This window comes from Macaca fascicularis, chromosome 19 (assembly GCF_037993035.2).
Source record: "Macaca fascicularis isolate 582-1 chromosome 19, T2T-MFA8v1.1".
Lineage (NCBI taxonomy): Eukaryota > Metazoa > Chordata > Mammalia > Primates > Cercopithecidae > Macaca > Macaca fascicularis.
Genome location: NC_088393.1, coordinates 1,362,818 through 1,378,868, shown reverse-complemented (window position 1 = coordinate 1,378,868; position 16,051 = coordinate 1,362,818). Strand labels below are relative to the sequence as shown.

Sequence of the window (16,051 nt, the reverse complement as noted above, 5' to 3'; positions counted from 1 at the left end):
CTCAGGCTCTTGGTCATTCGCTCCGGCCCGCACGCCCCACGCGGGGACCCTCCCTCAGCGCCGGGCCCACCCCACCCGCGGCCCCACCTGGCGCTCCCGCGGAAGCCCGGGTTCGAGCCGGGACCACCCAAAGCACAGCAAGAGGAAAAGCAGTGAAGGCGGACGGAGCGAGGATACAGAAGATTTATTCGAAGTCCAGGTACAGACTGGCCAACCTGCCTCTACAGCGTCCACAGCGAACACAGGCCTAGACAAGGGAGGAGTTTATCAAACGGTTTTAATCGGTTCTCCGCGTCACAAGCCATCGGGTAAGGCAACGGAATGTGCGTGGGGTCCCTGTGGCTCCGCGGTCAATACTGAGCCTGGAATTGCTGTTAGCAAAATATACATCTGTGTCACCATAAAAAACCGCGCCGCCGCCCTCGGGTCTCACAACAGGTATAAAAAATTATAAATATTTACACCCTTGTTACACTCTTCATGGAAAGGGGATCCTAGGAGAGCCCCCGGGACAGGACGCGGGGGCGGGAGACAGCACAGTGAGGACAGGAGCGGCGCCTGCCGGGTCCCAGCATCAGAGGCAAGCACAACACAGAAATGAGACTTTGGTCCAAAATTTGAAGGAAAAAACCCTGAAGAAGTTTGAAAGCAAGTTTCCTAGGCGACTGCAGGTGAAGGTGTGGTGTAAGGCAACCGGAGGCGATGCCAGAGGCGGCGACGCGCCCGCCCCTCCCTGAAGCTCAGGGGTCTAAGATCGGACCGGGGCTCCCTGTGCCTGACCCGCTGGGCGGCCCCGCCTGCTCTCTGGAAACTGGGTCCTGCCTGTGACTTAATTACAAGGAATAAAATAAAAGTAACAGCATACAAGGTAATACCACAAGGAAGTTTAGATTACACTCATACCATTGTATCATCTTGCTATAAAAAGTTACTTAAAACTATTTCTTTTGCATATAAATGAAAAAAAGATTAGAATATTTGGTCAACTGGAAATATTGCTAGGCACAGACGTCTGCAACTGCAAAGTATATAATACAGAGATTATGACGACCAGCTCCGCAGCTGGAGCAGTGGGGAGCCCGCCCGGGGGCAGCAGGGAAGGCCCTGGGGGCAGGGCGGGGGAATCACATGACTTGATTAGAGGGCTGGGGTTGGGGAGTCGCAGCCTCGGCCGGGGAGCCCCAGGCACATGATCCTGCAGGAGCCGGCCAGGCCCCCTGCCTTTCTCTGGTGTGACCCCCGCCCCCTGGGTCCCCAGGACACCCCGGGGGGGGGGTGTGGCTGCAGGAAGGCAGGGTTTTTAAGGCACAAGGAAGCCGAGTTGTGGTTGGGGCACCCACCTGCAGGCCCCACCAAGGCACGGCCCCGAGGGTCTGGCCCCGGGTGTGGAGGGCTGGGAACTCCTGCCGCCACAGTCACCAAGAGCCTGAGCTGTCCCCGTCACCGCAGGGTTAGCAAGGTGAACTAGATTTAATTTTTTTAAAAACAGGTAAACTGATTTCTCTTTAAAAAAATAAAATCTCTGGTCTGTTAAGGTCACTTCAGCTGCTTTTTAAAGTGGCTTTTTTCTGGAATGATGGAAGTTGTCGCCAGCGGGCCCGGCCAGGGGGCCTGCGCCCCTAGATGGTGGACTTGGAGAAGGAGACCCGCAGGTGGTGGTTCTCCCCGAGGTCATGGTTGTGCAGGTCGATGAGGGCCTGGACCGCCTCCTCCACAGAGCCCATCTGGATCAGTGCCATCTTGCGGTCCTTCCTGCAAGACATGGGGTCAGGGCCGGCCACAGGGCAGCCCGGGGAGAGCCAGGCACCGTCTGCCTCATACTCACTGGAAGAACTTGAATCCTTTGACGACGCCCCCATTGCTGGAGAACAGAACCTTGAGATCCTCCTCGGAGACGGAGGGTCTGTGGGAGGAGAAAGGTGTTGGCCTGCGGCTGGGTAGAGGGACGTCCGATAAGGTCAGCGAGGCTCTCCCCACACTAGTTTTCTGAGTGGCCAGGGAAGGTGTAGGGCCTTTTAGGAGCCCAGAAATGGGACATCGAATCATGCCCACAATGGTCTGAAGCAGCTTCTAATGAAACCAGGCATCCACAGGTTTGTAGAAGCAGAGTACCATGCTGCTCCCCCTTTTTTTTTTGTTTTGAGACAGAGTCTTGCTTTGTCACCCAGGTTGGACTGCAGTGGCGTGATCTTGGCTTACAACCTCCGCCTCCCGGGTTCAAGTGATTCTCCTGCCTGAGCCTCCCAAGTAGCTGGGATTACAGGTGCACGACACCATGCCAGGCTGAATTTTTATTTTTAGTAAAGATGGGGTTTCACCAGGTTGGCGAGGCTGGTCTCGAACTCCTGACCTCAGGCGATCTGCCTACCTCAGCCTCCTAAAGTGCTGGAATCACAGGCGTGAGCCACTCTGCCAGGCCCCCTGGTGACTTTCTAATAAACATTTCACAAGTAATGTGTTAAATATCAAAGGGCATAGGTTGACATACTTGGGGCCAGATGTACCTGCATTTCCAAATATTTGCACTATGTATTTTTTTGCAACAGGGTCTCACTCTGTTGCCCAGCCTGGAGTGTGGCAATCACAGCTCACTGCAACCTCAAACCCCTGAGCTCAAAGTGAACCTCCCACCTCAGCCTCCAAATCCCAAGGAGCTGGGCCCTGAGGTGCACACCACCACTCTTGCCTAATTTTAACCAATTTTTCTGCTAGAGACGGGAATCTCACTTTATTGCTCAGGCTGGTCTTGGGTTCAAGAAGATCCCCTGCCTGGCCCCACATAGCACTGGGATTATAAAGGTGTGCATTAGCCCGGGGGTGGTGGCTCCCGCCTGTAATCCTAGCACTTTGGGAGGCCGAGGGAGGTAGATCACGAGGTCAGGAGATCGAGACCATCCTGGCTAACACGGAGAAACCCCGTCTCTACTAAAAAAATACAAAAAACTAGCCGGACGTGGTGGCGGCGCCTCTAGTCCCAGCTACTCAGGAGGCTGAGGCAGGAGAATGGCGTGAACCCGGGAGGCGGAGCTTGCAGTGAGTCAAGATTGTGCCACTGCACTCCAGCCTGGGCGACAGAGCCAGACTCCATCTCAAAAAAGATTAAATAAACGTGGCCAGGCACAGTGGCTCACGCCTGTAACCCCAGCATTTTGGGAGGCCGAGGCGGGAAGATCATGAGGTCAGGAGGTGGAGACCAGCCTGGCCAATATGGTGAAACCCCCGTCTCTACTAAAAATAAGAAAATTAGGGCCGGGCGCGGTGGCTCAAGCCTGTAATCCCAGCACTTTGGGAGGCCGAGACGGGCGGATCACGAGGTCAGGAGATCGAGACCATCCTGGTTAACACGGTGAAACCCCGTCTCTACTAAAAAAATACAAAAAACTAGCCGGCCGAGGTGGCGGACGCCTGTAGTCCCAGCTACTCGGGAGGCTGAGGCAGGAGAATGGCGTAAACCTGGGAGGCGGAGCTTGCAGTGAGCTGAGATCCGGCCACTGCACTCTAGCCTGGGTGACAGCGCGAGACTCCGTCTCAAAATAAAAAAAAAAAAAAAAAAAATAAGAAAATTAGCCAGGCATGGGGGTGGGCGCCTGTAGTCCCAGCTACTCCGGAAGCTGAGGCAGGACAATCGCTTTGAACCCAAGAGGTAGAGGATGCAGTGAACCGAGATCCTTCCACTGTACTCCAGCCAGGACAACAGAGCATGACTCCGTCTCAAAAAATAAAAATAAATAAATGTGTGCATTCTACATTCTCACAGCGGAGCGTCCCCTAAGCCAAAAGACCAAACCCTTCCAAGTCCAACGATCCCTCCCTCCCTCAAGCATCCCCCAGCTCAAGCTTCAGGCCTCGCCGTACTTCAGGTTTGGGCTAAGAGGTGTCCAACCTGCACTCTGGAAATTGCAGTTCACAGGCCGACGCGGCAGGACAGCCACGCAGAGCCCCGGCCCGGCCCCGTGCCCGCCCCCCGCCAGCACTCACGGGATGTTGGAGAGGTGCAGCGTGGCTGAGGGCGGGAATATGTTCTGGAAGTTCTTGGAGCCCGGCTTCTTGAAGCGGTGCAGGGGTGAGTTGCCATAGTCCTTGGTCAGGCCCTGGTCCTCCTGGCCCTCGCGGGGCAGCTGCACGTTCTGGTGCTTTGACAGTGTGATGCGGATGGGCTTCCCGTGCAGTTTGTGCCCATTCAGGTGGCTCATGGCTGGGGACAGCAGCACCCGTGTGACCAGGCGCCCGTGAGGGAAGGCAGCCCCTGCCCCCACCGCCCCCAGGGCCGGCCCGGCCTCTCACCCAGCTGGGCCTGGTTGCCGTCCGCCATCTGCACCAGGGCGTTCTCCTTCTTATTGAACAGGATCTTCACGCGCTGCACGTCCCCGTAGACGCCTTCAAAAGCCCAGGGACAGGGCCTGAGTCGCCTGCCGCCCGCCCCGCCCATCTCCCCGTCAGCCCCAACCCCGCACCCACCCCCCACAAGGCCCGGCTCAGCCCGGCCGGGTTTGCTTTATCGGCCACTGCGGAGCTGCGTCTCGCAGCCACAGGGCGCGCTAACGGGAGCAGCTCCGTTCGGCAAAGTCATAGCGTCCAGGACAGGTAAGCTGCCAGCAGGTGGCCACGGTAGCATATGCCACCGACAGGTCTAACTCTGAAAAGCATGCAGGGCGATAAACCATGCGTACGTATCTACGGGACCAAATAAAATAGGCAAACCGAAAGCAAACCATAAAACGAGGCCGATGCCACGGAGCATCAGAGTGCCAAACCGCAAACTCATAATACGTCTCAGGGCATCAAAATCATCTCAATTAAATGAAAACAAGGTAATAAAAGTGTGAATGATAACATACCGAAAAGAATAAAGAGGCTTTGGGGTGTGACTCTCTTTAGAGACAGCAGAGCAAGGCAGCGGAGGGACAGGGGAGAGGGAGAGGTCAAGGGGGGCGAGTTGCCAATCGTCCACACGAGGAAGACAGTCCCCGCAGGCGTGCAGTGGTTGATGGATGATGAAGTTGTCAGGATGTTAATATTCAAGGGCAGGTTGGTTTCCGGAGAGCAGGGTTTGAGGGGGAATTTTTGTTTTTTATTTGTTTATGTTTTTGTTTTGTTTCAAGCAACAACAGGAAGCAGAAGTACCGTGCAGTCAGTTGGCAAAGAAATTCCGGATCAGGGCAAGAAAAAAAATTGGGAAAGGGGAAGGGGAGAAAAGAAAAAAAGTAGCAAAAAAACACAGGTCAGTAAATACATAAGAAAATCAGGTAGTGTTCTATCAGTCACACTCCACACACATTCCAGTTACAGGTTTACCGCGGGGCACACGGTGAGAAAAGCACCTTCACTCACTTGCCGGCAGACAGCACTGCTGGAGGGCGCCCAGAGGCTGATCCCCACCACGCCCCCCAGGAGCGCGGGTGCAGCTCCGCTCCCGGCCACCTCAGCCAAGCCCTGCAGCAGCGCTGTCTCGCACGGCTGTGGCACCAGTCAGTCTCTAAGGACGATGACACAGGCGTGAAGGGAGATTGAGTCTGTTAGTGCACGGCCTCGCCGTGGGTCCCCTGGCTCAGGAGCTGGAGGGACAGCACCGGGCTCGTGGTAAGAGGCAGAGGCAGGGAGTGCGCCCTGTGCCCCGCGAGGGAGGGCCAGGGTGGGCACCACCTTGAGGAAATCACAGGAATTGCCGAGTAACAGAACAGCCTGAAATACTGATTCCGGGGATCCCATCCATCAAGTTCCATATTTTGAGCCTCTACTTTTACCCAAGCTCTCCCCGAGAGGGATTTAACCATTCTGAGAAATAACAGTCCACCAGCTAATTAAGTGACAGGCTCTGGTGCCACAGGGGCCGCCCACACCCTGCCGCACTAACCCTGTGGTCCCGGGGACCAGCAGGGCGGCCTGCTGCGGCTCGGAACTGCACGCCCTGCTCAGTTCCGAGTCATTTTTACACTGCCTTTGGGTAACAAAAAACAATTCATTCTGCATATCACGGAAGTGAAAACGTAAACCAAGATGTGAATTCAGGAAAACAGGAAAACTCAAGCCATCTTGGGAGAGGAGGCTCTCAGCGCTGCAGCAGAGGAGCTGCCGGGGCAGAGGCGCAGACACAGCGAGGAGCGGCGCCGCTCCGGGACCCAAGACCGAGCACAACATCCCCTGCTCGCTTTTCCGGGAGGAACGGCGCGGCGAAGCCCACGTACCTCTGGGTTGAGGTTGCTGACCAGCAATACAGAATTTCCTGCCCCCGCCAGGCCCGGGATGGCGATCCGGCCTGCCGCTGCAGCTGCCGCCGCCGCCGAGGGGATAGCCAGGGGGGCCAGGGCTCCGTGGACGTTGGGAACGGAAAGGCCTGGAAAGGTAGGAGGTAAGATGAGCAGCGGCACCGCCAGTCCACCGCAGCGTGGGAGAGGCCGACGCTCCCCGTCCTCATGCACCGAGGAGCCGCGCGGGAGGCGGCCCTGGCTCTGGCCCTACCCCGGGTGCCTGTGGGGTCGCCCGACCCCCGCACAGCCACCCGCTGGCTCCTGCACCAGCGCCCGCCTCTCCTCACAGCACGGGCCGTGCGGGGCTTGGACTCATCTGCATGCGCCCACAGCACAGAAAAGCTCCGGCTCCGCCAGCACAGACACGGGGCCCTCGGCAAGCAGGGCCTGTCCCGGGACCACCGCGCATGCGTGCCCATGCCTCCATGCAGACAAGGCGGCCGCGGGGCGGCACGCGCTGCTCCGTCCACGGCCAGCACTCGGCGGCCCGGTCCCGGTCCCAGAAGGGAAGCAGGAGGACGGCCACGCACACACGTCCCGCCGCCGGTCATGCTCCGCAGCCTCGGGCCACGCGCTTACCCGGCCACTCAAATTCAACTACTAGGGACACATCCCTCCAACCACTGGCGGTCCTCGTGCTCGCCCGGAGGTGCTTGAAGGGAACCAGACCACAAAGACTGTGCGGTTAGTGCTTCCGGCTGGCGCCATCCACACGTGCGCCTCCACTGCCCTGTCCTACCACTGCCCTGGCCAAGCCTGCTCTGTGGACGTGGCGTCCCCTCTCCCGGAAAGGGCCCCTGACCTGGCACTCGAGTGCCCAGTCCGCCCAGGCTGCCGCCGTGGATGCGGAGCTGCCTGGGAAGGTGGTGTGGGCATGCAGTCGCCGGGGAACCAAGACCAAGCGTTTGAATACCTGCAGCTTGAGGAATGGCAAAGGTGGGAGGGAAACCAGCTCCTGCATACGGAGAGGCTGAGATTATACCAGGTGCACCTAGAAATAAATGAGACACTAATCATCGCACCCACAACCTCCACCGCGAGCGGGCGCTGTGCTGTGGGATGGGCCCCAACCCGGCTGGCGGGCGGCCCCAGCAGAGCCTTCGCGGGCAGATCCGCTGCTCTAGGGGGGCCGTGGTCCCGACGTGGGGGGCACCGGACTGTGCTGTGCTGGCCGTGCAGAGAGCAGCAGGCGCATCACCCTGGTGCAGGGCCGGGCCCGTGCCGCTGGGGTTCCGGACTGAGCGGCCCTCACAGACCACTCTGCACACTGGCGCCACGTCAGGCAGCCTCTTACCGAAGGCCGCGGCCATGGTCTGGTCCAGGGAGGGCTGGCTGTCCCCGGAGGGCAGGTCTGGGCGCGTGTAGTCGCGGCTCTTGTCATTGTTGTACTTGACGTTGAGGCTGGTGAGCTTGGAAAAGTCGATGCGCAGCGTGCAGCAGGCGTTGTAGATGTTCTGCCCGTCCAGCGACTGAGGGGAGAGGCAGCGTGAGGTGCGGCCAGGCCAGGCCAGGGCCAGGGCAGGTGCCATCCTGGGAGCCCCACTCACCAGCTTGGCGTGCTGGGCGCTCACAGGGTCCGCGTACTGCAACAGGGCCTGGAACTGGTTGTTCTTGGTGAAGGTGATGATCTTCAACACTGTGCCAAACTTCGAAAAAATCTGCAGGCCCCAGGCCACAGCATGAGCTCCTGCCCGGCGCCCACCAGCCCTGCCAGACCCCTCCCGTGGGCCTGCGCCCACAGCGACAGCAGCCTGACCCAGCCGGTGCGGCCCTGGCAGTGATGGGACCACCTCACCTGGTGCAGCACATCCAGGGTCACGGGGTAGAAGAGGTTCTCCACGATGATCCTGAGCACGGGGCTCTGCCCAGCCATCGCCATTCCTGCGTCCACGGCCGCCGCCGAGGCAGCCAAGGCCAGGTTCCCCGACTGGACCGAGTTCACAGCCTGCAGGGCCGCCTGGGCCCGCTGTGGGAGGCATTGCCGTGAGTCCCCGGCCCCTGAGGCCGGGACCCCCCACCCCCGAGGTCCCCGGGCTGCTGGGGTCCGCTGCAGGGCCACGCACCGCCTGGTTGGGAGAGCTGTCGGTCTTCAGCTCCTTGTGGTTGGAGAACTGGATGTAGATGGGCTGGCCGCGCAGCACTGGCGTCACCGAGGTGTAGTAGTTCACCATGGTGTTGGCAGCCTCCTCCGTGTTCATCTCAATGAAGGCCTGTGGGGGAGGCAGTGAGTGCCGGGCCCTCCTCCTCCCCGCCTGCGCGGTACCAGCGCCCCGAGAAGCGCGGCTCAGATACCTGGTTTTTCCCCTTCAGCATCAGGAGGTTGGTGACCTTCCCGAAAGGCAGCCCCAGGGAGATGACCTCTCCTTCTGTGACGTCGATGGGGAGCTTCCGGATGTGGATCACTCTGGAGGGGACGCCAGCGCTTCTGCTGTCACCTTTGAACTTTTTGCTGTCATTTCCGTTTGCTGAAAAGGGGGTGCCGGGAGACGCAGGCATCAACACGTAGAATCCCACAGGGCCGGGTCCCTGCTCTCCGCCTAGAGCCCTGCCTGCTACAGAGACCAGCCCTGAGCCCCAGGAGGGTGCACGTGAACCAGCAGCACGAGGCCAAGGCCTGCACCGTCGGGACCCCTGCTCCCGACAGCTGCTGACAACCCGCCCACAGGTCCAAGTGCCGGCCTGGACCACGCATCCAGCACCTCCCCAGGAATTCTCTGTAGCAAGAACTGGGACCTGGACCTGCAGCGTGGACCGTGGGGCCCACCGTTTGAGATGAAAAGGAGAGTCCCAGGGTTGTTCCAGGAAAAGACACCCGCAGACCTCGCCCTGGGCTAAGTCCCGGCCTTACCTGCCGAGTTGCTGCTGCTCATGATAAACGGTCCGTTAGTGACACAAGTAGAGAAAAGCTCGTCAGATCCCCGCTGCAAGAGAAGGGACAACGCTGAGCTGCACTTCCCGCCAGGCCAGGGCCTCCCTTCCCCACCAGCCGCCCAGCTCCCACTCAGGCTGCCTGGGGTCCCAGACCCCCAACCCACACCCACACCCACACTTCCACGGCAGGGCAGCCAGAGCACAGACCCAGGCCTGTCTCCAGAAACACCCCCACAGCCCATGGACGCGCACAGCACCCCACAGTTCCACAACCAAGACACTGCTCCTTTTTCCAAGCTCTGGAAGCCCTGGGGTACTCAGCCAGTGGCGCTGGGAGGTCTCAGCGACGGAGGGCACCGCGTATACTATCTCCACGGCCAACTCTGCTGTGGACGCAGCCTCACTGTGCTGCCGGCCGCCCTGGGCGCAGGCCTGGGCCTCAGCCACCAGCCAGCAGGGCAGGGGACCCGCTCCATGGAACCAGCCTCCCCAGCAGCACAAGGCAGGGCCCAGGCAGCTGACCTCACTGCTGGTGGCCTCACAGGAGAACCAAACTCTAGCACCGCCTCGCTCGCTCTCGCGGAAGCCCCTCCTCTTCTGTTTTCCAGCCCCGTAAGGGAAACCCGACCTCCGTCTCCGCACACTCGAGACTGAGGACCAGAGACACGGCCTCCCTGCGCAGTGATCTGGTGCTACCACGGCCGTGACTGGGGCCAGGGGAGCTCTACAGCAGCCCCATCATTTCTACCTGTCCATTTTCTCTCCAGAAACAATCTATTCACTCGTTATTTCTATGTAACTGAATCAACTTCTAGGGAGAATTACACTACACTGATCCTAGGCTCAGAACAGCAGACGGCCCCCCCCCCCCACGCAAGGGTTGAAGACACACGTTTATTCAGAGTGAAATTGGAGGAGACGTTAGTTACGGCCCTTAGTTACACAGAAAACAAAGCTCGGGTCTGAGGACCTTGGAGCACAGGCGCTTGGTCTGCAAAGCCGGACTCTGCAGGCCCCCAGGGCAGCGCCCAGGCCCCCAGGACAGAGCCATCCCAGGGAACAAAGAAGGAGCCTCCATCTCCCATATCAGGAGTGAGGCCAAGAGCCTGCCCCACCTACTGAGGGGCCCAGGGCCATCACATCAGAAGGAACCAGTGGATGTCACACCCTGTCCCTCCTCAGACAGCCCCCAGCTCCATGAGCCCCCATGCCCGGTCAAAGAGCCCCCACCAACACCGGCCTCCCTGAGCCTGCGCTTGGATGGTCTTCCCTTAAGGCCGCCTCCCCTCCACGCACGTTCAGCTCCACTCCTGCCCTGACCTCAACCGGGGCCCTCTGCTGGCCCTGGCTGTAAAGCTTCCAGGAAGGAAGGAGAGAAGGAAGGAGGGAAGGAAGGAGGGAAGGAAGGAGGGAAGGAAGGAGGGAAGGAAGGAAGGAAGGAGGGAAGGAAGGAAGGAAGGAAGGAAGGAAGGCAGGCAGGCCGGCCGGCCTGCAAAGCCTCCCCACATGAGACTCCAGCACCTGCTCCAGGACAGGGAACAGGGACTGCCCCTGCCACTGAGACCTCTAACTGCAGCCTCGAGCCCCCAGGCCAACCCCGCAAGCACCCAGGGCGTCACCAAACAAGCAGTCGAGAAGCCACCAGGGCTAGAACCAGGAATCGCTCAGGCTCCACAGGCCTGGTGCCCACCCAAATGCCACCTGTCAGTCCCCAAGACTTTAGGATCAAAGAATGAACAGAAGTGTGCACCATCAGGGCGGCTGCGGTTCCGGCCGGACGCAAATGAAGTCAAATGCTGAGAACAGACCCTCGAGTCATCTTTTTACTTCCAGAGTCCAGGGCCCTCTGTGAGCACAGGGCGGGGCTGCACAGGCCCAGGGCAAACAGTCAGCAGCCTCAGGTGGAAACCACGGGATCGGAAAACACAGGAGCGCCAGGACAGGAGGACGTGAGGCAAGGTGCACCTGAGACGCAGAGACGCAGAGACACGGAGCCTCCAGCCTCCGCCCCCCGCCCCCCACCCCCCACAGGAAGTCGTTTCCTGTCTCCTCTCCCCTCCAGCCCAGAGGCTGGGGGAGCCCAGAAGCCGACCATCTAGGACACCAGGACTGGTCCTCCCCCGAGCTGGACAGCGGCCAGGTGCCCATGCGGCTCCCATGTGCTAGCTGCACAAACCTTAAAAAGGCCATCTTGGACCCTGTTTGACTGGAGTGGTGGGCGGTGCCGCTTCCTCTGAGCAGTCCTCTTGGCCGCCTGCCTGAAGCCCTAATCTCATTCCCATGGGCAAGTGGCCTGGCATGCCCACAACCGTCTGTGGCAGCAAACTCCACGCCTGCCCGGGCGGCACAGGCCGGCTTGGCTCAGCTCAGCTCAGCAGCGCCCCAGTAGAACGAAAGGGACACCTGGAGGCTCTGAGGCTCCACAGGGCAGCAACCAGGAGACACAAGCTGGGCCGAGCACCTCCACTTCCTTCACTGCAGCCGCCAGACACCCCAGGAGGGTCCCTTCAAGGCACCTGTCCTGAAGCACACGGACTGACCGGAAACGCCCCGAGCCCTCCCAGTCTGCAGCCGGGACCCTGCGGCACGGGTCCCAGGCGTCTTCAACCCCACACTGAACAGGAGGTGCTCTGTCCGGGGATAAAGGACAACGTGGCCAGGTGTGGGCCCAGGTCAGCTGAGGGTTCCCTGGTGCAGGAGGGCGATCACCCGGGTCAGGGTACCACCCCATCCTCCTACCAGGGCCTGCACCCAGCAGGGGCCCTGACACCGCCCCTTGGCAAAATCCCTCCCTGCACCAGAGCCCGCGGGCTGCCATCCTGCCCTGGCTTAGCTTCCGTGTCCCAGCCATCGAGCCCCCTGGGAACTGCAGAGAAGGGCTGCAGGACCACCTGACGGAAGCTGAGGGCCACTCCAGCTGGAACGCAGCCTCACAGAAGCAAGGAAAAGAGGACTGCCTGCAAGCCAGACACATCCAGGGATTGCTGCAAATGCTTTCAGAGGGAAAGTCCCTCTCCCTCCTCCCACACTGAACAAACAGGTTTTATCTCCAGGAAGATCGGGCCAGGCCGCCTGTAAAGACAGCAGTCCACTTGGGAAAACCGAAACCTGGCCCAGGCACCACCGCTGACTGACCAGAAACCAGAGAGCTCTGGCCCCACCGCTGTGGGCTCACCCTGCAGGAGGCCCTCGGGGGACAAGCCCTGAAGTCGGGAGCCCTCAACCCACAATGACCAGCACAATCATTCACCAACCACCCACCCCAGCTAAGCGAGGACCACAGCTCCCTCGGAATCGCTGGCCTCCCCAGGACCTTACTCTCCAGGTTCTCACCCCCTTTCCTCACACGCTTAGCCCTGGCCTCACCCTCCACGGGGAAGCAGTGCCCCTGCCTTCCAGCCCTGGCTGCAAGATTCACACACACGTGAGATCTGGCACATTCATTTTTCTCTTGCCCCAAACGCCATCTTTGACAGTTTACTGTTGTTCTGACCAGATGCCATCAAAAGACAATGTCAGCAGGGCCTGGTGGCTCACAACTGTAATCCCAGCACTTTGAGAGGCTGAGGGCAGTGGATCACCTGAGATCAGGAGTTCCAGACCAGCCTGGCCAACATGGTGAAACCCCATGTTTGTTTAAAAACATATATATACACACAAAAATTAGCCGGGCATGGCGGTGGGCGCCTGTAACCCCGGCTACTCAGGAGGCAGAGGCAGGAGAACCGCTTGAACCCAGGAAGTGGAGGTTGCAGTGAGCCAAGGTCGCACCACTGCACTCCTGCCTGGTGACAAAACAAGACCCCATCTCAAAAAAGAAAACAACTTAATGTCAAAAGCAACCAGTAAATGCCCACTCCAGCCGCTCACACACACTGGGGTCTGCCCAGGTCCCTCCACAGCCAGGTGACTCTTTTCTGATCCAAACCAAGAGTCCCTCTGGCAGCTACAACACGAGGTATCCCACTTAACAGCACTCTTCCAGCCTCCAGGGACAGGAGAGGTTCCAAACCCAGGTCTGGGGCACGCAGAGCCCTCGCTGCTGAGAGCAAGAACTGAAGAGCGGCTCAGATTCCAGACCTGAGGGGCGGCCAGCAAACCCAAACCCCCAAAACGGACGGGGCAGTGGAGCCCGGAGCTGGAACCCTCCCACCCAACTCCAGATTCCAGACCAACCACCCAACTCCAGATTCCAGACCAACCACCCAACTCCAGATTCCAGACCAAACGCACGGGGCACTGGAGCCAGGGCTGGAACCCTCCCACCCAACTCCAGATTCCAGACCAAGGGTAGTGTGCCCCTTAGGAATACAAAGGTGCCCCTTCGGAACAGCAAGGTGCTCTCCAGCCAACGCAGCAGCGCTGGGGGGTGGCCCCCGGGGTCGGCAAAAGGTCAGAGGAGCGTCACGGAGAAGCAAAGTGAGAAGTGCCTACCTTTGTACCAACGGCTATATCTGGGACAATGCTGTAGAGAGAGAGAAAGGAGACAACGTTAGCCCGGTGGCCGCTCAGCAGCAGGCGCGCCCGGCTGTCCCGGGGCCAGGAGAGCCCGCAGGACCCTGCAGCCGCCACCTCCACGGGGCTCCCTCTGGCTGCGCGAGGCCCCGCTAGAGAAAGCTCAGAAGGGCAGGGAAGTGAGCCGTCCACTTGACTGCAACTTGAAAAGGGGCCACCATTGTCCTGCGGCGCCCCTCCCTCCCAGCAGGACCCTAGGCCCCACCTCTGGACCAGGCTCCACAAGTCCCAAGACAAAGACACGCCCCTCGGAAGCCCCAAGGATGCTAGACGCCGCTGAGAGGGTTCGAGGGCCGCTGTGTGCTTTCCAGAAAGTTGGAAACGCCTGAGAAAGGCTGAAGCCGGCAAACTCCCAGGGCTGGGCCAGAGCTTCCGCCCGGATGGGGGTGGCCCCCCCAAGAGGGTGCCTCTCATCAGAGTGGAGCCCCATCCACCAAGGGCGGGTGGCGGCCGTAGGAACCGTCCATAAAAATAAAAATGAACAGACCAACCAGAACACAGCCTCAGTTACTGATCAACCCGAGCCCTGCCCGACCCGACTCTCCCTCCTCGGGACACCTCGGGGGGAAGGTGGGAAGAAAGCTGGGCGGCCCGAGGCCCCCCCTTCAGCCCCGGCCAGCTCCCGACCCAACAGGGAGCTCCCCACGGCGCCACTGCAACTCCCGGCGGGGGCCTCAGTGACTCGGAGCGCGCGTCGGAAGGAAGCGCAGCCCCCGGACCTGCCTCACTCCGGGAGGCGAGTGCGCGGCCCCAAGCCCGCGGCGCCGGGACGAGAGCGGGAAGCCCCGGCTCGCCGTCTGCAGGACCCACCTGCCCCGACGCATGCCAAGGGCTCCAGACCCACTCTAGGGCCGCGCCTCCCCGCTGTGACACCACGGACTGCACGGAGCACGTCCTAACAGACTTTTAAATGTAACTGGGCCCAAGAAAAACTTCTCAGGAAAACGGAAAGAATGCGAAGCATCTCCCGCCTCTCCCGCTTCCTATTCCCAAGGAGGGCCTCGCGCAGGAAGCGCTCGGCGGGACACGGCCTTTCTGGAGGGGCTCCCACCCCTCCCAGGGGAAGCCCGCCCCGCAAAGCCGCCCGGAAAGGCTGCCGCAGCCAGAGAGCCGGGAAGGCCCTCCCCATGACGGCGCCCGCGGGGGTCCCTGGAGAGGACCCTCCGACCCCGGGGCGGCCGCCTCTCTCCTGAGATCGCCGAAACCCTTGGCCACGGCCCAGGGCGCACGGGGGGCAGGGCGGGGAGCGCAGAGCCTCCAGCCCGCGGCGAGGCCCCGGCGCCGGCTTTCCCTCCCGGCGGCCGCCCTAGCCCCGCCTGCGCTTCCGGGGCTGCGCCGGGGGCAGAGTCCGGGAGGCGGGAAAGGCGCGCGCCCCCGACGGCAGCCGCGCACGCGCGCTGGGGCCAACGGGGACGCGCGACGGGCTACGCAGGCGCACGAGGAGCGCGGACGGGAGGCGGGAAGGGCCATCCAAGCGGGCGCGCAAGGGCCGGACGGGAAGCGGGAAGGGCCGCGCGCCGCCGAGGCGGGGCAAAGGCGAAGTGCGGGGCCGCGCGCGGAGGGGGAGGGGCGCGGGAGGCCGCGTGCGCTCGGGACGGGGCGCGCGGGGGCCGGAAGCGGGCCGGGCGGGGGACGGGAACGGGGACGCGGCCAGATCCCCGGGAAACCCCTGGCCCGCCCCGAGCCCGCGCCCGCCACGCGGAGAGGAAGGGGAGAGCCCGCCGCCCCTCCCGCCCGGGCGGCGGCGAGATCGGCGCCGGGGAGGCCGGCGCGGCGGCGGGGGCAGGGCTGCAGCGCGGGGAGGGCGGCGGGGCGCGGGGCGAGGTGCGACTCACCCGTCCATGGCACACAGAGCAGACCCGCGGGGGACGGAGTGGAGGCGCCGGAATAGCAGGAACCGACCCAACGGCTCCGAGTTATAGACTCACAAAATGGCGGAGACGCCCGCACACGTCCCCCGCGCGCGCTGCCCATTGGCTCTCGCCGCAGCCCGGGGGCGGGGAGAGCCCCGCGGGCCCCCGCCAGCGGCTCCCACTGGCCAGAATGTCTCCCGGGGGCGGGACCCAGAGGAATCGAAGGCGCCTATTGGCGGAGGCTGTCATTCGTCAAGGCCGAAGGCGGAAACGGCCTATGGAGTCGGGGGAGGGAGAGAAAGTGGGCGCACGTGACGGCGTCTGAGCCAGTGAGCAAGCCGCCGTCTGGCGCGTGGCTTTGCGAGAGACGCCATCTTGAGATTGGGTACGTGGCGAGTCAGGCGGAGGGAAGCGTGCTTGGCCCAGGCTGCCGCCATCTTGCAAGTGGGCAGGACCCCCCCGCCTGGGCCATGAGGGCAAAGGGAGTCGCGTCGCCATCTTGGAGTCGGGCAGGAAACCCGCAGGGCTCCATGTTGCTTGTGGGCACATGGCCAAAAAGTCCGA

The 16,051-nt window shown here is 61.5% G+C and overlaps 1 protein-coding gene across 16 annotated transcripts; it reads right to left on the bottom strand.

Moving 5' to 3' along the window:
• Positions 1 to 169: 169 nt before the first annotated feature.
• Positions 170 to 15,560, bottom strand: PTBP1 (polypyrimidine tract binding protein 1). 16 transcript variants are annotated; one of them, XM_005587329.4, is made up of 15 exons: positions 15,470 to 15,560; positions 13,554 to 13,584; positions 9,097 to 9,169; positions 8,541 to 8,713; positions 8,312 to 8,458; positions 8,044 to 8,214; positions 7,796 to 7,906; positions 7,543 to 7,717; positions 7,162 to 7,239; positions 6,186 to 6,334; positions 4,839 to 4,872; positions 4,285 to 4,377; positions 3,979 to 4,195; positions 1,826 to 1,903; positions 170 to 1,752 (listed from the first exon to the last, which is right to left on the bottom strand). In XM_005587329.4, exons 1-15 carry the CDS (start codon positions 15,475 to 15,477, stop codon positions 1,620 to 1,622), a joined length of 1,671 nt encoding a protein of 556 aa, XP_005587386.1. In that variant the 5' UTR covers positions 15,478 to 15,560; the 3' UTR covers positions 170 to 1,619. The 16 variants fall into 16 exon arrangements, 8 of the variants coding, with proteins under 8 accessions (XP_005587386.1, XP_005587385.1, XP_005587389.1 ...); XM_005587328.5 differs by lacking the exon at positions 15,470 to 15,560 and adding an exon at positions 14,445 to 14,952; XR_012428137.1 differs by lacking the exon at positions 4,839 to 4,872.
• Between the last annotated feature and the right edge of the window lie 491 nt (positions 15,561 to 16,051).